The 24,486-nt window shown below is 42.8% G+C and overlaps 1 protein-coding gene across 6 annotated transcripts; it reads right to left on the bottom strand.

Moving 5' to 3' along the window:
- Positions 1 to 6,203: 6,203 nt before the first annotated feature.
- il12rb2 (interleukin 12 receptor, beta 2a) lies at positions 6,204 to 24,371 on the bottom strand. 6 transcript variants are annotated; one of them, XR_008061584.1, is made up of 17 exons: positions 24,204 to 24,371; positions 23,636 to 23,797; positions 22,788 to 23,045; positions 22,149 to 22,263; positions 21,560 to 21,759; positions 19,255 to 19,403; positions 18,670 to 18,811; positions 15,636 to 15,706; positions 13,302 to 13,503; positions 12,845 to 13,054; positions 12,595 to 12,696; positions 12,342 to 12,497; positions 12,127 to 12,258; positions 11,845 to 11,953; positions 11,602 to 11,689; positions 9,607 to 11,482; positions 6,204 to 9,486 (listed from the first exon to the last, which is right to left on the bottom strand). XR_008061584.1 is itself a non-coding variant. In XM_035783229.2 (16 exons), exons 2-16 carry the CDS (start codon positions 23,748 to 23,750, stop codon positions 10,988 to 10,990), a joined length of 2,544 nt encoding a protein of 847 aa, XP_035639122.1. In that variant the 5' UTR covers positions 23,751 to 23,797; positions 24,204 to 24,371; the 3' UTR covers positions 6,204 to 10,987. The 6 variants fall into 6 exon arrangements, 1 of the variants encoding a protein (XP_035639122.1); XR_008061576.1 differs by having other exon boundaries at positions 6,204 to 9,516; XR_008061582.1 differs by having other exon boundaries at positions 6,204 to 9,576.
- Between the last annotated feature and the right edge of the window lie 115 nt (positions 24,372 to 24,486).

A 24,486-nucleotide genomic window follows, 5' to 3' on the forward strand; every position in this document is an offset into this window, starting at 1 on the left:
GATTTAGGGTGGGACAGTAAAAATCTAGAAAGACAGGAAACAGGGGATGAGGAGGAGCTATTGGACCTCCCATCATAATAATCGCCCAGCCCCCTTTAAAGATGGCCATCTTGCCGGGGACTAGGGGGCAAACATTTCCTCCACTTCCGCCTGTGCCATGGCAATACAGTCACAACGACTACTAACAATGAGTCACATACAGTTGAAGTAGGAAGTTTACATACACCTTAGCCAAATACATTTAAACTCAGTTTTTCACAATTCCTGACATTTAATCCTAGTAAACATTCCCTGTCTTAGGTCAGTTAAGATCACCACTTTATTTTAAGAATGTGAAATGTCAGAAAAATAGCAGAGAGAGTGATTTATTTCAGCTTTTATTTCTTTCATCACATTCCCAGTGGGTCAGAAGTTTACATACATTCAATTAGTATTTGGTAGCATTGCCTTTAAATTGTTTAACTTGGGTCAAACGTTTCCGGTAGCCTTCCACAAGCTTCCCACAACAAGTTGGGTGAATTTTGGCCCATTCCCCCTGACAGAGCTGGTGTAACTGAGTCAGGTTTGTAGGCCTCCTTGCTCGCACACGTCTTCCAAATGTAGAAACCCAATAAACACATTTAGATACATTTGCTGACCAGTAGTAGTGTAAAAAATGGGAAGGCCCAGCCCATCTGCCAGCTTAGGTCTCTCTAGATATACCTTTCTCATTCGTGGATTTGATTTATTCCAAATTAAGTTGGAAATATAGCTGTCCAGTTGTTTGAACATCGAAAAATAGGAATAATTTGGAATAAGTACAAAAACCTAGGTAGTACAGTCATCTTAACAGGATGAATGTGACCTGCTAATTAAATGGGAAGAGACGACCACCTTATGAAATTCTGCTTAGTGCACTCCAGGAATGTTTTGAAGTTATGTTTAAACAAAGCCTTAAATGATATCCAATACCTTCTGCTAACTGATTAATGGGGAGGAGCACACTTGTTGTTAGGTTTAACTTGTATCCAGAGAATGTCCCAAAACCTTGTAGCATGTCCAAGAGATAGGGAATAGTCTCCACAGGGTTAGAGATGTTTAAAAGAAGATTGTCTGCATATAAAGACCTTGTGAGTCATTTCGCCCTTTAGTGTTCCCTTAATCCAGTTTGGCATCACTGTCTCTAAAGGGCCTTAGTGAGAATTTTATCATCGCCGCACAAAACGCTTATAGGGCGATATGAGCCACAGTCTAGGCCTAAGGATTCTTCTTCTTTTTAAGCACAACCAAAATAGTCACCTGGGTAAGTGTCTGGGGCAGTTTCTGACTGGAAAGGACTTGTACATTGAGCTAAGGATAGGAGATAGTTTAGAGAAGAATGCTTTAAAAAATCAATAGGGAAGCCATCAGACAGGGAGCTTTACCGCTCTGCATGGACTGAATTGCCCGAGTAGCTTCATCATCACTTATTGAGTTATTCGTGTTAGTTTGTTCATCTGAAATGAGACAGGGGATGTCCAGATTGTCTAGGAATCCATGCATTTGAGATGTGTCAGGAAGAGCCTCTGATGAGTAAAGAGCAGAGTAGAATTGCTGAAATTGATTGCTGATTTCTTTGTGATTAGTAGAAATGAAATCAGTTGCAACACAGATTTCAGGTATGGTGCTGCTAGCAGCAGATTATCAAAGCTGGTGAGATAACAATTTGCCAGCTTTCTCTCCGTGTTCATAAAATGTCTGCCTCAACTTAAACAGAAGCTGCTCCATTTGTTTAGTGGAAAGATTAACAAATTACGATTGGTGTAGCAGTCTCTCTTTGTAGAGTTCAGGAGTCAGTAAAGAGGCATATCTGTTGTCCATGTCTAGAATGAGTTGAGATGGCTCCGAAGAGCATTTAGTGCGCTGTTTGTTGTCATATGCTGAGTATGAAATAATTTGGCCCCTTAGAAATGCTTTTAACGACTCCAACACAGTAGAATGAGACACATCAGTGGTGCAGTTGATCTGTAAAAAAGAAAGCGGATATCTAGCTGGACAGGGCTATGGTCTGAGATAAAGATGCTGTGATATTGGTTATTAGTTACAAAAGGAATAATTATATCGTCCAGCAGGGAAAAGTCAACCCTAGTGTATGAGTGGTGGGACTGGAGAAAAAAAGGAGTACTGTTTAGCAATGGGATTGCTCCTCCTCCATGGATCAGGAAAATTATAGGATTCCAGAAATGAGTTGATTACTGCACCTGATTTTGAAATGACATTGTTGGGCTTTTTGGGATTTGTCTAGACTTGGATGTAATACACAATTTAAATTGTTGCAATGAGGTCAGAGAAAAATGTAGCATCATAGAGGTTAGCCAGAACCATAGAGGTTAGCCAAAACAACCTGTGTGCTAAACAAGTTCCCCATCACTATAATATATCTGCCATTAGTATATGAAATGACTTTGGAGGAGACAAACAGGGACTTTTCTGATAAGGATGGCTGCCCCACTGGCCTTTAGCACCAAAGTTGGAGTGAAATGTTTGGTCGACCCCTTTGGTGCGGACTGTAAGCTTCTTTAGTTTATCATGGTCGCTGGACCAGAGATGGGTCTCTTGGAGAAAAACTATGTCTGGACTTAAAGACTTAAGATGAGCATACACTCAGCTACGACTGACCACATGGTTAATTCCTTTTATGTTCCAGCTGATAAAGCAAGTGGGGCCTAGAGTATATGAATTAGGCATTGTCATAGCTATTAGTGTTAGTACAATCACATGGCCAGCGTGCTGAAAGGTCAGTGTAATAAAATATAAATTAAAGAAAAACAGCTAAAAACAACAAAATACCTCTCCTAGACTAGAGCAAAATACTACCATGTTAAACCGAACCTCAGGTCTATCCAGGCCGAACATAATCAAGTTGACACAAAGGGAAAGGATTCAGGAGGGAACCACCTCAATTTGCATATTTGAAGGATAATAAAAAACGATATAAAAAAGGAGGTACATGAGTTCACTAGTTGGTCCTTGGTCGCGTTAGCATGGCTAGTGTAGTGTAAGGGGCATGGGCCTACAATGGCTTGTTCGTTGTATGTTGCCTGCCCTCCTGTGGATGTAGGTGTGCTACAATGTATTTTTTGGCCCTGGTTGGGTCCATGAATGTCTTCTGGGAGTAGTGATCTTCAGCACTGCTGGGTAGAGAATGCCAAACTTGGTGTCCAGACAGCGATGTAGGAGCCCCCTCACCACGTTGAAGGCTGACCTCTTCTTCATGACTGCCGCCATGTAGTCCAGGTAAAGTAGAATCTTCTGGCCGTTGTGTGTGATGGGAGCCGCTCGTGATGCCTTAAGGAGAATATCCTTCTCCTGAAAGTAGTGGAATTTGACTATGATGGGTCAGGGCGGCTCCCCATTCTTTGGTGCGGACTGTAAGCTTCTATGAGCACGGTCAAGGGTGGGGACGTATTCGAGGCCTAGAATTTCCAGTAGCAGTTTAGCTATGAACAGGATAGGCCGCAATCCGCCTACGGTCTCGAGTCCCTCTCTCACGCGGAAAATGTGACCGTTCCCTCGAGGTCCTCATCCTTGGAAGTAAGTTTGTGACTCGTGGCTGTAATTCTGTAATTTTATGATGAAAAGGCCAAAAATGTCTGGAAAAATTGCCCAATTACTGAGTTGGGTTTGATTCCTAATTAAATGTTACAAAATTAGCGTGGTAGGGGAGGTGTTGGTGAAGTATTAATAGTAAATTGTTCGCCCTGGACACAAGCACCAAGAAAACACATCTTCGCATGTTGCTGCTTACCAGCTCCCCCTCAGCGGTAGAACTTTTTGAGGATCTGGGGACCCATGCCAAATCTTTTCAGTCTCCTGAGGGAGAATAGGAATTGTCATGTCCTCTTCACAACTGTCTTGGTGTGTTTGACCATGGTAGTTTGTTGGTGATGTGGACACCAAGGAACTTGGTATTTCAACCCGCTCCACTACAGCCCCGTCGATGTGAATGGGGGCGTGCTCGACCCTCCATTTCCTGTAGTCCACAATCAAATCTTTCATCTTGCTCACATTGAGGGAGAGGTTGTTGTCCTGGCACCACACTGCCAGGTCTCTGACCTCCTCCCTATACACTGTCTCATCGTTGTCGGTGATCAGGCCTACCACCGTTGTGTCGTCGGAAAAACGTAATGATGGTGTTGGAGTCGTGCTTGGCCATGCAGTCGTGAATGAACAGGGAGTACAGGAGGGGACTAAGCACACACCCCTGAGGGACCCCGTGTTGAGGATCAGTGTGGCAGCCCGCCAGGAAGTCCAGGAAGCAGTTGCAGAATGAAGTTTTTAGTCCCAGGGTCCTTAGCTTAGTGATGAGCTTTGAGGGCACTTTGGTGTTGAACACTGAGCTGTAGACAATGAACAGCATTCTCATATAGGCGTTCCTTTAGTCCAGGTGTGAAAGGGCAGTGTGGAGTGCAATTGAGATTGCGTCATCTGTGGATCTGTTGGGGTGGTATGCAAATTGGAGTGGGTCTAGGGTTTCTGGTATAATGGTGTTGATGTGAGCCATGATCAGCCTTTCAAAGCACATCATGGCTACAGACGTGAGTGCTACGGGGTGGTAATCGTTTAGGCAGGTTACCTTGCCGTTCTTGGGCACAGGGATTATGGTGGTCTGCTTGGCTTGAAACATGCAGGTTTTACAGACTGTGAAGACACTTGCCAGATGGTCTGCGCATGCTCTTAGTACACATCCTGGCAATCCATCTGGCCCTGTGATCTTATGAATGTTGGCCTTATGAGCGTGTTTACACAGTCATCTGGAACAGCTACTGCTCTCATGCATGCTTCAGTGTTGCTTGCATCGAAGCGAGCATAGAATACATTTGGCTTGTTTGGTAGGCTCCTGTCACTGTGGTCCTTCTGTAGCTCAGTTGGTAGAGCATGGCGCTTGCAACGCCAGGGTAGTGGGTTCGATTCCCGGGACCACCCATACGTAGAATGTATGCACACATGACTGTAAGTCGCTTTGGATAAAAGCGTCTGCTAAATGGCATATATTATTATTATTATTATTAACTCACGGCTGGTTTCCCTTTGTAGTCTGTAATGGTTTGCAAGCCCTGCCACATCCGATGAGTGTCAGAGCCGGTGTAGTAGGATTCAATCTTAGCCCTGTATTGACGCTTTGCCTGTTTGATGTTTCATCTGAGGGCATAGTGGGATTGCTTATAAGCGTCCGGCTCCTTGAAAGCTGCAGCTCTAACCTTCAGCTCTGTGCAGATGTTGCATGTAATCCTTGGCTTCTGGTTGGGATGTGTACATACGGTCAATGTGGGGACGAAGTCGTCGATGCACTTATTTATGAAGCCTGTGACTGATGTGGTATACTCTTCAATGCCATTGGATGAATCCCGGAACATATTCCAGTTTGTGCTAGCAAAACAGTCCCGTAGCTTAGCATCCGCATCATCCTACCACTTCTGTATTGAGCAAGTCACTTGTACTTCCTACTTTAGTTTTGGCTTGTGAGCAGGAATCAGGAGAATATAATTATTGTCAGATTTGCCAAATGGAGGGCAAGGGAGAGCTTTGTACGCATCTCTGTGTGTAGATTAAGGTGGTCTAGAGTTTTTTTCCCGCTGGTAGAAATGAGGTAAAATGGATTTAAGTTTCCCTACATTAAAGTCCCAGCCGCTTCTGAATGAGCATTGTCTTATTTGCTAATGGCCTTATAGAGTTGGTTGAGTGATGTCTTATTGCCAGTATCGGTTTGTGGTGGTAAATGGACAGCTACGAAAATACTTGATTGGTAGGCAGTGTGGTCTACAGATTATCATGAGGTTCTCTATATTAGAGATTGCGTACCAGTTGTTATTGACAAATATACACAGACCACCACCACTCACCTTACCGGAAGTAGCTGTTCTGTCTTGCCGATGCACAGAAAATCCAGATCCATGTCATCATTCAGCCACGACTCAGTGAAACATAAGATATTACAGTTTTTAATGTCCCGATGGTAGGATAGTCTTGATTGGAGCTCATCCAGTTCATTCTCCAGTGATTGCAAGTTGGCCAATAGGAAGGATGGTAGAGGCGGGTTACGCACTTGCAAACAAATTCTCACAAGGCACTCGGATCTGCGGTCTCTGTATCTCCGTCTCCTCTTCATGTGAATGACGGGGATGTGGGCCTGGTCCGGGAGCAGCATGTCGTGGAAATTCATGTACACTGAGAGAGACTTGGACAATTATTCAAATAATCATCTTTATTTCATATCGATTAATTATAGCACTAATGAAACTGTCGACCCCACACTCTTGAGTGTGTTGCCGAGAGCTTAACCTTTACAGAGGAATCCTGGTTTTTATATAGCTCACACTAAGAATGCTTAGTCATGGCTGGTTCCACCCCTCTCATGCAGATTGGGGGGCATCACAAGCCACTTTGGGTTCATTTGGTGGTTATCTGCACCTGGTGTTGTTTAAATCCAAATTACAGGATGATTAGGAACAATACGGGGTTTTGTTCTACTCCTCCAGGCTCTCTCAATCTCGGTTACACCGACCACATCTTATCTATGGAATGCCAGTTGTAGGTAAATTATCAGCTCAAGCCCCAGAGGCCCAACTCAGTCCCACAGAAATAGATGATTCAATTAAATAGATGATTCATCAAAGCTATTCAATGCATAAACAGTATTATAACATAATCGTGTAATTTATCTACCATAAGCAGTAAATCCTTCACTTCAGACTCATTAAAGAAAAGATGAGTAATGGCTGTTCTGATATCCAGAAGCTCTTTTCGGTCGTAAGAGACGGTAGCAGAAACATTATGTGCAAAATAAGTTACAAAAAAAATAGAAAACCCCCCCACAAAATAGCACAATTGGTCAGTAGCCCATAAAACAGCAGCCATCCCCTCCGGCTTGATTATATTGATGGCTGTTGATAGCATGAATCTGTAACACTGTATTAGCAGGGGCTAATGTGCCCATTACATCTCAATCATGCTAGCTAACTCACTTATACAGCAATCAGACATACAAAAGTACATCACAGGAAGCCACCAATATCTAACAGGTATCACACACACACACACACATATATATGGGTGGGGCAAAAAAGTATTTAGTCAGCCACCAATTGTGCAAGTTCTCCCACTTAAAAAGATGAGAGAGGCCTATAATTTTCATCATAGGTACACTTCAACTATGACAGACAAAATGAGAAAAAAAATCCAGAAAATCACATTGTAGGATTTTTTATGAATTTATTTGCAAATTATGGTGGAAAATAAGTATTTGGTCAATAACAAAAGTTTATCTCAGTATTTGTTATATACCCTTTGTTGGCAATGACAGAGGTCAAACGTTTTCTGTAAGTCTTCACAAGGTTTTCACACACTGTTGCTGGTATTTTGGCCCATTCCTCCATGCAGATCCCCTCTAGAGCAGTGATGTTTTGGGGCTGACGCTGGGCAACACGGACTTTCAACTCCCTCCAAAGATGTTCTATGGGGTTGAGATCTGCAGACTGGTTAGGCCACTCAAGGATCTTGAAATGCTTCTTACGAAGCCACTCCTTCGTTGCCCGGGCGATGTGTTTGGGATCATTGTCATGCTGAAAGACCCAGTCACGTTTCATCTTCAATGCCCTTGCTGATGGTAGGCTTTGTTACTTTGGTCCCAGCTCTCTGCAGGTCATTCACTACTTATTTTCCACCATCATTTGCAAATAAATTCATTAATAATCCTACAATGTGATTTTCTGGATTTTGTTTTCTCATTTTGTCTGTCATAGTTGAAGTGTACCTATGATGAGAAATTACAGGCCTCTCTCATCTTTTTAAGTGGGAGAACTTGCACAATTGGTGGCTGACTAAATACTTTTTTTGCCCCACTATATATATTTTGACACACCAACATCAGTAAATGTACATAGTGAACTCGGCACTCGGATTGTAACACATTGTAAATATGAAACAATAATAAAGTATTTCTGGCGGTTTTGGCAGTTCTGGCGGTTCTCATTATCTTCTCATCTCTGATTCTACTCTTTTCTCTGTATAAATGTTCTCATAAATTAAGTGATTTTACTTCAATGCACCTAAACCACTTTCACATCAACTAAAGAGCCATATACCTTCCCTAACTCTGGTGCATTTCATTATTAGGCTATATTCTCTCGCTAAACTCGCTACTGCAGATTATTATTGGATATTGAGGTCTTTAAAAGATCTTGAACTGAAGATACAATTGATTTTAATTTGATGGTGTGAATGCTTGTGTGTGTTGCTAACGAATACATCCATTTTATATATAGTGGCAAGAAAAAGTAGGTGAACCCTTTGGAAATACCTGGATTTCTGCATAAATGTAACATAAAAGTTGATCTGATCTTCATCTAAGTCACAACAATAGACAAACACAGTGTGCTTAAACTAATAACACACACATTTTGGTATTTGTCTCGTCCATATTGAACACATCAAAAAACAAATTGTAGTCAGGAGTCAACTAACCTGGAGTAGAGTCAATGAGACGAGATTGGAGATATTCATTTGAGCTGCCCTGCCCCATAAAAAATACTCACAAAATTTGAGTATGCTATTCACAAGAAGCATTGCCTGATGTGAACCATGCCTCAAACAAAAGATGTCAGAAGCTGGAAAGGGTTGCAAAAGTATCTCTAAAAGTCAGTCCATAGTAAGACAAATGGTCTATAAATTGAGAAATTTCAGCACTATTGCTACTCTCCCTAAGAGTGGCCGTCCTGCAAGACTGCAAGTACACAGCGCAGAATGCTCAATGAGGTTAAGAAGAATCCTAGAGTGTCAGCTAAAGACTTACAGAAATCTCTGGAAGACGCTAACATCTCTGTTGACGAATCTAAAATACGTAAAACACTAAACAAGAATGGTGTTCATGGGAGGACACCATGGAAGAAGCCACTGCTGTCCCCAAAAAATATTTCTGCACGTCTGATGTTTTCAAAAGAGCACCTGGATATTCCACAGCGCTACTGGCAAAATATTCTGTGGACGGATTAAACTAAAGTTGTGTTGTTTGGAAGGAACGAACACACAACACTATGTGTGGAGATAAAAAGGCACAGCACACCAACATCAAAACCTCATCCCAACTGTAAAGTATGGTGGAGGGAGCATCATGGTTTGGGACTGCTATGCCGTCTCAGGGCCTAGACAGCTTGCTATCATCGACGGAAAAAATGTATTCCCAAGTTTATCAAGACATTTTGCAGTAGAAGGAGTCTGTCGGCAAATTGAAGCTCAACAGAAGTTCGGTGATGCAACAGGACAACTACCCAAAATACAAAAGTAAATCAACAACAGATTGACTTGAACAGAAAAAAATACGCCTTCTGGAATGGCACAGTCAGTCCTAACCTCAACCTGAGTGGCCCAGTCAGTCCTGACCTCAACCTGAGTGGCCCAGTCAGTCCTGACCTCAACCTGAGTGGCCCAGTCAGTCCTGACCTCAACCTGAGTGGCCCAGTCAGTCCTGACCTCAACCTGAGTGGCCCAGTCAGTCCTGACCTCAACCTGAGTGGCCCAGTCAGTTCTGACCTCAACCTGAGTGGCCCAGTCAGTCCTGACCTCAACCTGAGTGGCCCAGTCAGTCCTAACCTCAACCTGAGTGGCCCAGTCAGTCCTGACCTCAACCTGAGTGGCCCAGTCAGTCCTGACCTCAACCTGAGTGGCCCAGTCAGTCCTGACCTCAACCCGATTGAGATGCTGTGGCATGACCTCAAGAGAGCGGTTCACTCCAGACATCCCAAGAATATTATAAAACTGAAACAGTTTTGTAAAGAGGAATGGTCAAAAATTCCTCTTCACTGTTGTGCAGGTCTGATACGCAACTACAGAAAACGTTTGGTTGAGGTTATTGCTGCCAAAGGAGGGTCAACCTGTTATTAAATCCAAGGGTTCACATCATTTTCCCAACCTGCACTGTGAACGTTTACACGGTGTGTTCAATAAAAACATCCACATTATAATTGTTTGTGTGTTATTAGTTTAAGCAGACTGTGTTTGTCTAATGCTGTGACTTTATGCAGAAATCCAGCTAATTCCAAAGGGTTCACATATCTTTTTGTGTATAACAAACCACTGTTAAACAATATTGTAAATTATGTTTGAAAGCTAAATACATTGACCCATCTGTAATCTGTATCCTAATATCTATCTGTTATTCTTCTCAGAATTCATGCCTGTTTGCTCACCGCGGGTTGGTTGTGTTTTTTGCTTCTTGCTGCTCTGATTAACTGTCGATTTGAGATGCAGGCTGATTTGTTGATAACGAAATGTAACTGATTCAAAGACCCCAAATAACAAATACAAGTCTAACCTCACTAGCATCTCCAGTCTCCTTTTTTCTCATCACAATAATCCCCCATATTAAATGTATTAAACTTTAAGAATCCCCAATATTACATTTACACTATAGAGCACCTGTACTCTCTGCAAGGATCCAGGACTCTATGCTAAGGCTGACCCTGCATATTCCAGTACTATCTCTTTGTGAAAATAATAAATACACTTCCAGATATGAACTCATGGTGCACTCATGGTGCACTTTACATAACTTTATATAATTTCAGAAAAGCTCATTGCTTACAGTCCCTGTAAACTGGGGGAAATGTGACGGGTGAGTTGTATTGTATTGATCTTTTGTGTTATCCAAGACATAGATCTAGGATGGGCAACTCCAGTCCTCGGGGGCCGGATTGATGTCACACTTTTGCCCCAGCTAACACCTGACTCCAAAAATCAACTCATCATCATCTTCATTTTAGAATGCAATTAGTGTTTGCTATGGTGAAAAAGTGTTACACCACTATAGACCCCGAGGTCTGTAGTCTCCCATCTCTGATAGATAGTGTACTGTTGTACTGTAATGCAATATAACTGTTTATAATGATTGTTGGTTAGTGAGAATCAAAGATTACACAGGGTCTTCACACAACCTGCTCCTTGGGTTATTTTATATGTCTATCAGTCTAACCCATCAGTCTAAGAACTCACTGCAGTCGATCCTGACCGCATCCAGAGTCAGCTTCCCTCCGAAAGACACCAAAGGGTTCATGAACGGACTCAGGGGGTTCTGCGGACAGGAGAAGAATCCCATCACATCCAGACCTTCCTCTTCCTTCTCCTCTCTGCCCTCTAGGACGTGTGTTGAGATGTAGTCTACAGTCATATCTGTTCCCTGGGAATCCTGTGTCTGGCCTGAGGAGCCTGACTCCTGGGAGAAGCTCTTGAGGTAGGAGCTCTGGAAGTAGGCTGTTGTTGACGGGTCTGTCGCAGGGATCTGCTGGGGCATGAAGAGGAGGTGTAAGGAGGGGTGAATAGCACCCTCTGGAGTTCCGGAGATGTCAGTGCGCTGTGCTGGGTTCCATGAGCTCCAACTGCCCTCAGGCAGCTCCTGGACCTCCACAGTGTCTGGCTCCTCCTCTTCACTGACACTAGACTCACTGAGGTAGAGGTGTAGGGTCAACTCACCCTGGGGGAAGACAGGAAGGGGTCAGACGAATGTATCACTGTGGATCCAAATTAAGTATTCAGACTGTGTTTGTTTGTGCATGCTTGCATGTGTGCACTCGGGCGTCTGCGTGAACGTACCTTCTCTTTGGCACACTCCTTTGCCCATTTGCTGTTGGCAGGATCAGGGACAATATCTGGCATGAGGCAGTGGACGAGTGTTGAGACTCTGAGGAGGAAAGAACATGGAAAATAACCACAGTGAGTCAGGAACAGAGCACACAGTTAATAACACGGTCAATCAATATTTCCATTTCCTTCGAGTATTGCTGTCTAGTGACTCCCCATTAGGACTAGAGGCTGTTCCTGTTCCTAATGTATTACCGTCGTCTTAGCGAGGAGACCTGGTACAGGCACAGCAAGACAAAGAACACCAGGAAGGAGGTGATCCCTACCAGGACCATGGTATAAAGCCAACTGTCTGAAAGCAAACCTACAGTGGTACACATAATAAGCACACAGTGTAAACATTATACAGTATAATAAACATAAGCATTCTGTATTTATTGTAACACTTCACATAACTGGAATGATAGTACTGAGAGTGTTTCAGCTAGATTATTCTAAGAAACAGATTATTTTTACTCTTTCTCTCGTTATACTCACTTTGAGGTTTGATGATGAAGGAGTGTCCGGCTCTGGGGCCCTGTCCTGAGGCAGTCGATGCGGTCATCCATAGACGGTAGTACTCAGGGGGAAGGTCCCTGATGGTGAAGGACCTCTCTGATGCTCTGCAGACTAGAACAAAACCACAGGTCATGAACACAGTATACACACACACACACACAATGCACTTTGTGTTTGATAGTTCTTCTCCATACCGTAGTTTCCAACGTCTTTTCCCTCTGAGTTTTTCACATAGATGGTGTAGTTGATGACACAGCCCCACCTGTGTTCCTGAGGGACCTCTGACCAGGAAACAGTCACTTTGTCCCCCTCCACCACCGGCTGATGGACAGACGGACCCGCGGAAGGTACTACAGGACACAGTCACACCACAAATAGGAATCGAACTCGGGCACTGTTCCATTGTTGTGAAACCTTCGGAAAAATGGTGATCTCCTGTTTCCTTACCTAATTCCAAGGTGTAGAAGTCTTCAAACTGGGCCCTGCCCACTGCCTGCTCATACAGAGCATAAACTGCTCCCTCATAGCACTCAAACGGCTTAATGTTATCTACACACAAGAGAGACAGTGGGTGGGGTGGAGATCGAGAGAGAGAGGGAATGAGATCAAGAGGAGGGATCAACTGGCTGTGTCATCACTCAGGGATCCAATAAGATCTAATGCAATGCTAAGCTGGCCATCCATCCGCTACACGTACCTCTAATGACAGTATGGGTTTCATTAGGACCCAGTCTTTTCCACCTGAGCTTCTCCACCTGTCTGCCAACAGGGAACCATTCCAGCAGGTAGCCACTTACTGCCCCATCCCCTGTTCCACTGGCTGCTCCTGCAGTTACAGGCCTCCGCCAGGAGATGGTGACGCTGTGGTTACTGTGACTTGTACACATCACATTCTGAGGGGGCTGGGCTGTGAAGGGAGAGGAGTGTATGACACTGTCAGTAGAGCAGTCACCCTTCCCTGTCAACTACGGTCAATTGGATGTTACATTTATGTCTATGTGATTTTTAAATGTTAATTGTCTTTTAAATTAAAGAAGCCAAGAAGTGGAACAAATTCTTGCATTTATAGTTTTCACTTTTCTGAAGAGTCTGAATCTTGAATAGGAAGATGGAGGAAAAGGGGGGAAAACGGGGAGGAAATGGAGATGCCTTACCTGCTCTGAGGGGAATGGTGACACGGGCAGGGGGTGAGGAACCTCTGGAGTTCAGGGCGTAGACAGTGACATCACAGCGAGAGCAGGACAGGCCTGAAATATGATTAATGGAGGTGTTGCTCTCAGATTTCCCTGCCAGGGCGTCGTGAACTATCACCTTGTAACCCCTGATCTTCCCTCTGGCCTCTGTGTGACTCAGCCTCTGCAATCAGATTCAGAACCACATATAAAACACAGGCCCACTCCATGGGCAACAATCACAAATGATGCAGTGATAGGATTGGCTATCAGTGTTTTCATCGCACTTCTGTTTCCCAGCATAGAATCCTAAAGCAAAGGAGAATCTCAATTGGAGGAGAATGTCAAAGGAGAGAGACCTCTGGCTTTCTCATTAAATGGGTTTCAAGAACGAGGCAACGAGAGAGGAGTATGCAATTGAGATTCTACCCTAGAGTCTGACTGTTTCTATATCAACATGCTCCTACCCTTGTGTTAGCTTAACATTTAATTCAACTTTATTGTATTGCCCAGGAGCAGCTAAGAAGGCATGCTATCCCTGCAGCATCTCTGCTGGGAGATGAGAGGTGTGTAAGGGATCTATCATTTCTTTTAAACTGCTCGTCTTTTCTGTTTCTTGTAAACTGAAACTGTCACGTGTCTGGCCCAGGTTTCAGTCTCACACATCATTGGGGAGGGAGCCTCTCACACCTATGGGGTGAGGTTAGGGGGGGGGGAGAATGTCACCTCTCAGAAGTGGTCTGAGTTTGCCCTTTACCTAATGCGGCTAAGAAAACTTTACACACCCACGTGACAAAAGGCTACAGTTTAGGACAGAAACAGGAAGAAAGTAACATTTTTTGTCCTAATTACTCAGGTAGAACTAGAGACACCATATTTTATGACAAACAACATATACACTGAGTGTACAAAACATTAAGAACACCTTCCTAATATTGAGTTGCATCCCCCCGCCTTTTGCCCTCAGAAACAGCCTCAATTCGTCAGGGTATGGACTCTACAAGGTGTCGAAAGCGTTCCACAGGGATGCTGGCCCAGGTTGACTCCAATGCTTCCCAAAATTGTGTCAAGTTGGCTGGATGTCCTTTTGGCGATGGACTATTTTTGATACACATGGGAAACTGTTGAGCGTGAAAAACCCAGCAGGGTTGCAGTTCTTAACACAAACCGGTGCACCTGACACTACTTCGTTGAAAAGCACTTAAATCTTTTGTCTTCTTGCCCATTCAACATTCTGAATAGCACACATACACAATCCATGTCTCAATTGTCTCAAGCCTTAAAAATCCTTAATGAACCTGTCTCCTCCCCTTCATCTACACTGATTGAAGTGGATCTAACAGGTGGCATCAATAAGGGATCATAGCTTTCACCTGGATTCACCTGGTCAGTCTATGTCATGGAAAGAGCGAGTGTTCATAATGTTTTGTACACTCAGTGTATATGTACAACAACAAAAACACAACAGTAAATACTAGTGATGGGAAACCAAGGCTTTCTGAAGCATTTGGGGCTTTCAGCAATTCATTACTTAGAACTTTTAACACAATGCACCTTAGTGACATTTGTTGATTAGCAATATAAGGCAGCGAGGGTGTCCATATGGAAGTTTTTCCCACAATATTCATAAAATCTCATTGACACAGATTTTCATTGCGGGTGTTAATAGCCTACTAGCTATAATTTACCATTACAAGTTGCTGTCAAAAACTGAAATGATCGCTTTATTTAGGATGCTTAAGACATACGCTTATACCATACTAAATAAAACAAATTGTTTGAACAATAATGTGTAGAGTGTGGTGTCATATAAAAACAATTCTCTAAATAATAAGCCTTCACCAGGACTCGACCCCATTCATTGTTTTATGGTCCCCGACTCTACCTGCTTATTTACCATTCAGGTGACACAGCATCACAAAATCCTGTACATTATAAGTATGGTTTCCAGTAGAGGTTGGGGTTTGAAAGCAACTTGGAATTGAAGAAAGCACCGTCATGTAATCTGTGGGATCTCTCATTTTGCAAACCACGGTTTGAAAAACCATGTGATCAAACGAAGCTTCGGGCGTCATTGATCAAGCGATAACGATACTTTGAAATGAGCATCGGTGCATTGTATTGGATCAGTAGTGCTTTGAAAACAGCATTGGAGCATTGGAGTACCGGTATCAATGTCCCATCCTAAATACTACAGAACAGTCATGTCCACAAAAACACCACCGTGAATACTACAGTATACTAAAGTCTTTTTTTCCCCATGTGGGAGAGAGAGAGAGAGTCTGACAATATTAAGACATCTCTTTGAATGCTCACCTTCCAGTATAAAGTGATGGAGTTGGGAGAGTTGGAGGTTGTGTACCACACATCCAGAGCCTTGGCAGGTGCTGTAAAAGAGCACAGGATACAAACCGTTTATTCATTGCAACAGTTAGCTGTGGCTGACCCCGTGTTCTCCCAAAAAGGATGTATACTCCCAAAACGTTTTCTGTGTATTTGTGTGATGTCTGGGGGTTTGGCATCAATAAAGTCCTATTCTATCCATTAAGTACATAGCTTGTATGTACAAGGTCATTGTGATAGCCATCAGCCGTCAGCCATCAGCCATCAGCCTTCAGCCTATTTTGTGTTTTGATAACCATCTGACAACCTTCATTATGTTTTTCTAAGAACAAGGATGTGTCTCAGACATGACTAATATTTCCTGGAAACAATTTTTTGTTTAAGTTTTTGCATCAAATAATACCCTGCCACCCAAAGTGACATACAGCTCCAGACGGATGTGATCTGCATCCTGTAAGTCAGCAGACAGGACAAACACAGCATCATCAAGTAGAATTCAGATGTGCCACTAAAAGGTTTCTCTGGCATGAGGTGTTTATCTGGGTTAAGGCAAATTCTTGCTATTCCAAAAGCGGTGATGGCATCTCCCAGAAATTATGCCAAAAACGAGGTGTCCACCTCCAAAAAGCAAACAATGTCTCATGTATTTCTCTCATGTATCTCTCATGTATTTCACCGGAATAATGTCATCAAGATTAGTGGGTAGCTCATAATTACAAAATGGGGAGTTCAGAGTTTAATGTTTCACTGTCCTATATGATACATGTTGACCTGTCATGTCTAACCTTGTTAAGTTTCAAAATGTGTGTCGTTGTTCAATGGTTTTCCATTTCTTACTTTTTCTTCAATGAAAAATAAACTCCTCCCTTGATGATCAGGAAGTGAGAGAGGGGGAATTTTGGTTGCGGTGCACACACACACACACACACACACACACACACACACACACACACACACACACACACACACACACACACACACACACACACACACACACACACACACACACACACACACACACACACACACACACACACACACACACACACACACACACACACACACACACACACACACACACACACACACAGCAGTGGGCCATGTTGCTTACAGATCAGATGAGTGATGACAGAGAAGGGAGGTGAGGTTATAGTGAGGCTACCACACTGTGACTATCTCTCCTACAGGGTGATGGTGTGGTTGATAGTGCTCAGAGGTGCAGAGACACTCTCAAAGACACTCTCAAAGACTGTCTCAATACTCCCGAGGGACATCATTTTCTCATCTTCTACTTCTACATAAGTACTGGTTGTTAAAACAACACATGAAATGAAGAACAGTGTTGTTTCACTGTAAATTAATGAAGTAACTTCACTGAATGAAGGAAGTGTTACCATATTTTGCCAGATGATAAATGATCCAGTACAGGTCAATTCTAAATGTGTGATACCAATCATTATACGATATGATCCTGCTTAGTATTGGCCATGAGGAGACTTTTTTGTTCCTCTCAGTATGATGATGTTATGAGGTGTTTCCAGAAACACCTGAAATCTGCTGGCCTGGGATAAGATTAAACCTGAGATACACTTTTCACAATGCTCTATGTGAGTGTAGGTGTATGTGTAGGTATGGAGAGGGACAAGCTTATCTGACAACATCTCTGTGATACAACTCAGCGTAATACAAATCATACTCTGCACACAACTGCACAATAACTTAGTCACAACCAACCAGTACAGTATGCCAAAGGGCATCATTAATAAAGTGACACATGTCAACTGAATCTGTTACTGATAGAGATGTATGATAAAACACCAGTTACCAGGCGTATGTAACTGTACATTCCTGGTTCTGCTATAGATGGGTTAGCTGAGAATGTCACGAAAACGATCCGCACACTTCAGTGGGACAGAAGGATGTGTGTTGTTGTGATTCTGGAGGACCGTAAAGCTCGCAACAATGACAAGAAACTGCCATGTGGGGAATCTTAAGTGGCTCGTTTGTTAGTTTTATCTTGTTCTGGATACCATGACATGGGTCTTGTCACGTCTATGTTAATATTGCTCAAACTCTCTATGTATCTAGCCAGCAACTGTAACAATGTACACTGAACAAAAATATGCACACAGCATGTAAAATGTTGGTCCCATGTTTCATGAGCTGCAATAAAAGATCCCAGAAATGTTCCATATGCAAAAAAAAGCTTACTGCTAAAAAATAAATTGCACAAATTTGTTTATATCCCTGTTAGTGAGCATTTCTCCTTTGCCAAGATAATCCATCCACTTTACAGGTGTGGCATACCAAGAAGCTGATTAAACAACATGAGCATTACACAGGTTCACCTTGTGCTGGGGACAATAAAAGGCCACTCCAAAGTGTTAAGTTTTGTCACACAGCACAATGCCACAGATGTCTCAAGTTTGGAGATCAATTCTGTTGCCAGATAATTTAATGTTCATTTCACTACCATAAGCCACCTCCAAAATCGTTTTAGACATTTTGGCAGTAAGTCCAACCGGCCTCACAACCGCAGACCACGTGTAACTATGCCAGGACGTCCACATCCAGCTTCTTCCCCTGCGGGATTGTCTGACACCAGCCACATGGACAGCTCATTCTGATTGGCTGGGCCTGGCTCCAAAGTAGGTGGGCCTATGCCCTCCCAGGCCCACCCATGGCTGTGCACCTGCCCAGTCATATAGAATCCATAGATTAGGTCCTAATAAATGTATTTCAATTTACTGATTTCCTTATATGAACTGTAGCTCAGTAAAATTGTTGAAATTGTTGCATGTTGCATTTATATTTTTGTTCGGTGTATTTTGTTAGACAACAAGTGCATATTGTGAAACTTTATTCATGCTTTCAATAAACATTGGAGATGAAGTATAGTTAACATGTTGTCAACAATCTAAACCAACCCTGTCTGTTTTGCCCAGTCTATAAAGACCATCTGCAGGACCAACAAATCACCCACACAGTGCAGTATTAGTGTTCTTACCCTCCTCCTGTGTCCAGTTAGAGACGGGTTGGCTCCAGTCACTCCAGATGCCTCTCCTATGGCTCAGTCTGACCCTGGCCTGGAACTCATACTTCGTGTAGGGCTGCAGAGACAGAATGGACTGGTTCCACACTGAACCTGCCTGTGAGGCACAGCAGTCAGAACACAGTATTACTTTTATAAGACATGTATCACACATTTATTAAACAATTATTACACATTCATTACACAATCATAAGACTTGCATGTGGGGGGCTGCCAAGGCAGACAAGGCATGAGAGGACTACTAAAAAGTGAAGACATGTAGATGCTTGACTGGCTTTGGCAGTCTAGCATCTCGGAACAGCAGGAGGCAGGGATCTGCAAACCCCAGTCAAATCTGCCTCGGCTTCTGACTCAGCCGAGAGGTCTTGTGATTTAAGCACAAATCTTACATGTGAGGGTGTGTCTTGCAACGGTTCTGCAACTCAACATCTAGCAAAGCAGCATTGGATTGTATGTATATAATGGTCAATACCCAGTCAGTTCCCTATATGGCAGGTGATGTTTACAGTGCGTGGGTGACTGTGTGACAGTGGTTCTTACGGTGTGTGGGTGTAATATCCATGGTCCTGGTCCCTGGGCGGTTCTCTGCTGGACCTCCAGGAGCTGAGCTCCCTGAGCCCCCTCCACCCTGACATTACAGCCCAGCGACCAGCACTCTACCTGGGACACAGCAGGGGGCAAGGGCTGCACTATAGAGAGAGAGAAAGAAAGAGAGAGAGAGAGAGAGAGAGAGAGAGAGAGAGAGAGAGAGAGAGAGAGAGAGAGAGAGAGAGAGAGAGAGAGCAGTCAATATGGACAGGGATACACATAGGACAGTTAGTACGGACTGAGAGAGTACAGTAGTGGATGCTTGTGGTTAGAGTGTAGAGAGCACCAGTGATATATCACCAGTGATATTACTCACCCAAACCTGACAAACATCTAGTACTCATCTAGAATGCATCATAACTGCTACACTGGTCATTTCTAAAACAAACGTTAGGTGGATAACATAGCCTAGTAGTCAAATGACCAAAGCGCCCTCAAGTGGCCTCGTGGTGGAATGTTATTCATATTTTTCATAATTAATAAACGTTCTTCTTTTTTTAAAGACAAAACTTCAGTGTTTGTATGTCGAACGGTTCTGTTATGTTTCAGTCTTCTTTATATTAAGTGTAATGGGATGCAAAAAAAATCTAAAATAAAGCAAGGATTGCTAAATGCATAGATAGATACAGTTGAAGTCGGAAGTTTGCATACACTTAGGTTGGAGTCATTAAAACTAGTTTTTCAAGCATTCCGCAAATTTCTTGTTAACAAACTATAGTTTTAGCAAGTCGGTTAGGACATCTACTTTGTGCATGACACAAGTAATTTTTCCAACAATTGTTTACAGACAGATTATTTCACTTAAAATTCACTGTATCACAATTCCAGTGGGTCAGAAGTTGTCATGGCTTTAGAAGCTTCTGATAGGCTAATTGACATCATTTGAGTCAATTGGAGGGGTACCTGTAGATGTATTTCAAGGCCTACCTTCAAACTCAGTGCCTCTTTGCTTGTCATCATGGGAAAATCAAAAGAAATCAGCCAAAAATTGTAGACCTCCATAGGTCTGGTTCATCCTTGGGAGCAATTTCCAAACGCTTGAAGGTACCACGTTCATCTGTACAAACAATAGTACGCAATTATAAATACCATGGGACCACACAGCCGTCATACCGCTCAGGAAGGAGATGCGTTCTTTCTCATAGAGATGAACGTACTATGGTGCGAAAAGTGCAAATCAATCCCAGAACAACAGCAAAGGACCTTGTGAAGATACTGGAGGAAACAGGTACAAAAGTATCTATATCCACAGTAAAACGAGTCCTATATCGACATAACCTGAAAGGCCACTCAGCAAGGAAGAAGACACTACCATAAAATAGCCAGACTACGGTTTGCAACTGCACATGGGGACAAAGATCATATTTTTCGGAGAAATGTCCTCTGGTCTGATGAAACAAAAATAGAACTGTTTGGCCATGATGACCATCGTTATGTTTGGAGGAAAAAGGGGAGGCTTGCAAGCTGAAGAACACCATGCCAACCGTGAAGCACGGGGGTGGCAGCATCATGTTGTGGGAGTGCTTTGCTGCAGGAGGGACTGGTGCACTTCACAAAATAGATGGCATCATGAGCAGAGAAAATTATGTGGATATATTGAAGCAACATCTCAAGACAAGCTTGGTCGCAAATGGGTCTTCCAAATGGACAATGACCCCAAGCATACTTCCAAAGTTGTGGCAAAATGGCTTATGGAAAACAAAGTAAAGGTATTAGAGTGGCCATCACAAAGCCCTGACCTCAATCCCATAGAAGATTTGTGGGCAGAACTGAAAAAGTGTGTGCGAGCAAGGAGGCCTACAAACCTGACTCAGTTACACCAGCTCTGTCAGGAGGAATGGACCAAAATTCACCCAACTTATTGTTGGAAGCTTGTGGAAGGCTGTCCGAATTGTTTGACCCAAGTTAAACAATTTAAAGGGAATGCTTCCAAATACTAATTGAGTGTATGAAAACTTCTGACCCACTGGGAATGTGATGAAAGAAACAAAAGCTGAAATAAATAATTCTCTCTACTATTATTCTGACATTTCACATTCTTAAAATAAAGTGGTGATCCTAACTGACCTTAGACAGGGAATTTTTTACAAGGATTAAATGTCAGGAATTGTGAAAAACTGAGTTTAAATGTATTTGGCTAAGGTGTATGTAAACTTCCGACTTCAACTGTAGGTGCACATTTCCTCATATAGGTGCAGAATGATCAAAATTGCATAATCAGTGTTATATTCTTTTTAGTTTTTTGCAGCTGCCATACCAATGTGGTCGAGTGTGAAGTTGAGGGTGGTGGACACAGCAGAACCTAGCTTGTTGGAGGAGCTGGCCCATACGGAGTATTCCGTCTGGACAGAACCAGACACAGGGAAATTAGCTGAGAATAGACCAGGATCAGACCTGGAACCAGAACCAGGGTAGGATACAGATCCTGCTGTGCTGTTACCAAACACAGCTCTCACCCTGAAACACATGAAACACATACAAGTAATCCACAACTTACTATACAGTACACCTCATCCATACCAACTGGCTTTTCTATCTCATGCATTTTCCTTTTCTCTCTTTTCTCTTTTTCTTTAATTCTCCGTATTTAAGTCTGTATGGTGAAAAAACTATACTGAGCAAAACATAACAGTGACAAGTCTGTTTTTACTTAAACATGTCGTTGTCTTGCCATAGAAACCATATTGGGTTGTTGGTAGCAGAAGTATGCTTGACCACCAAGGCTGCTCTGCTCCAACATGTGAGAGAGACCACCAACCCTGCGATTCCTCAGCTCCTTATTAAAGCTATGATGTGGCGCATGGCATAGTACTGTCTGTCCCTTTCTCTTTCTCTTCCAAACTCACCAGAGCTCTGAAGTGGTTGTCAGGTGAGTTTCCCTTCCTCTCCTCCATGTACACATCACCTCTCCAAATGGACCTTTCTGGACACAGGTTACATTTTCTGGCAGGTCAGGTGTGTCTGCAAGGTAACCATGACAATACATCAACAACACAAATGGACGTGTTCTGGTACAAAGTGTTTTTCTCATTGTGCTTTGGACCAGTAACCAGCATGTGATGGTATTGTTCCTTTAAAGACCACTGACATGAGTTAAATGTGTATCATTTAAACTTGCACCTCTGACACAACTGTTAGAAGTGCTGACACTGAGATGGGTTGAACTAGTTAGTAGTCAGACTAGATGGTCCAAGAGGTATAGAGCAGACTTTATAATGCAACTCCTCCACCACATGTTGTACTTAAAGACTACTTGATGAAAAGATGTCACACTGCATATCTGACTGGCTAATTCAGGGAGTGGTGTTCTCCTTCATGAGTGTCAAAAGGCAGAAGTTGTTTTTCTCCATCTGTCCCATTCAGTTTGGTTTCACACCCCCAGCCCTATAGTTATTCTGGTCACTGTTGACACCTTGTTTTGTATTGCAGAGTGCTCTGGTATTGCGGAGTGCTATATTGCAGAGTATATACTGTTCCATACTTACATCCAGTATCAATATCGAGTCCACAAGGCTCAGGTTCTCCTTCACACAGGCAGGTGTACGTTGTGTTTTTACTTATGTTTGTCACGTTGAGGAATATAGTTGTAGAGTTGTAGGGCTGTATTTTCCGTATTTTCTTCTTGTCGGTGTGCATTGATTTGGAAGCTCTGCAGCTGGCCTGATAGGTACAGAACACCTGGAAGCTGGAGCCCAGAAGGACCAGGTCCCCAATGCTGGATGATGCAGTACATGGCTTATCAGCTGGAGGCACAACAAAACGACAAAGAAAACTCTTGCTATCTCACTGGGGAATGACAGAGGAGTAAACTGGAAGTTAAAAATACTTGCTTTAGCAGCATTGTCATAGAAGCGGAACAGAAAACACAACAGAACAAGGGTCTCCAGCACTGGTTCTGGTGAGCTACAGGGTGTGCAGGCTTTTGTTCTAGCCCTGCAATAACACACCATATATATTATATATTTGTAGAATCAGGTGTGTTTGTGCTGGGCTGGAATAAAAGCCTGCGCTCAATACAGTCTGTCCTGAGGTTTGGTGACTTTTGGCACACAGAGAAATGAGACATCAAGAGGAAATCAACTCATACTATTAAAGACATATTCATAGGGTGTTTATTAAAAGATCGAGCATAATCCTACAGCATATGAGAACAGTTCAAGGCAAATGCAGACTTGCAGAGTACACAGTCTGTGGATAGGTAGAAAGTCTTGGACATTTTATGAATCTATCTTGGACAAATGCTTTGAAGTATCACTAAGGAAGAATATCAAGTGCTCTTGACATAATTCTTATTACGTAGGTAGCCTACATGATTGGTGAATAGACCACTTACCTCTACTAGACCATATGGCACACAGCAAAGTGATGCCAATGAGGATAGACCACCAACCATGGGGTGAATAGGCCATTGGACCTCTGGGTTGTTCACTACCAGTGGTGAGCTGCATTCCATTTGTGTCTCATAGCTGAAGGTCCATGGGGTCTTTCAGTATCACTACAGAAATAAACATGTATAATATACAAGTCATTTAATGTATCCCCATGAGAATGTCACTCTATTTCTTATTTATTAAATACACCATCTTTTTGACAACAATATTTGTTTATTTTTTGAAGAAAAGAAAAAGGAAATGACTACACATCTTCCCATGTCGAACATTCCTCAATGTTCACTATGACACCATAACAGATTATTGATTGAGATTATTCTGATAACTCAAATGGTTGATCCTGTACTACAATAATCAACTGCAGCAATTGAGTCAAATAGACCATGTGAATGTAGGCTTTATACAAACAGAAAGCACCACTCACCCAGCTCCGACATCATACAGTTGATAATTCCCTACCAAACAGCATTCGTTAATTATACACAACGGGCTCCCTATGTTTTTACTTACACTCATTTGATATTTTTCCTCTACATTTCTGAATATCTTCTTAGTCCATTGCAGTGTGTGTCAGTGGTTTGGCTGAAAGCGTGTGAGCCTGTTTTGGTTGAGATGTGTGTCAGTTGACACTTGACAAGACCAACCCTCATCTCAGTTCCTCTGCTATGTCCTCTGCGGGTTCAACAGAGCACAACAAGTAGCCTACACATCTGAGCCAAATCCTAAAATGGCTGTGTGCACACAGGCAACCCAATTCTGATAATTTTTTCACACCATTTTCTTTTTTAACCAA

The sequence above is a fragment of the Oncorhynchus keta genome, chromosome 1 (assembly GCF_023373465.1).
Source record: "Oncorhynchus keta strain PuntledgeMale-10-30-2019 chromosome 1, Oket_V2, whole genome shotgun sequence".
Taxonomy (NCBI): domain Eukaryota; kingdom Metazoa; phylum Chordata; class Actinopteri; order Salmoniformes; family Salmonidae; genus Oncorhynchus; species Oncorhynchus keta.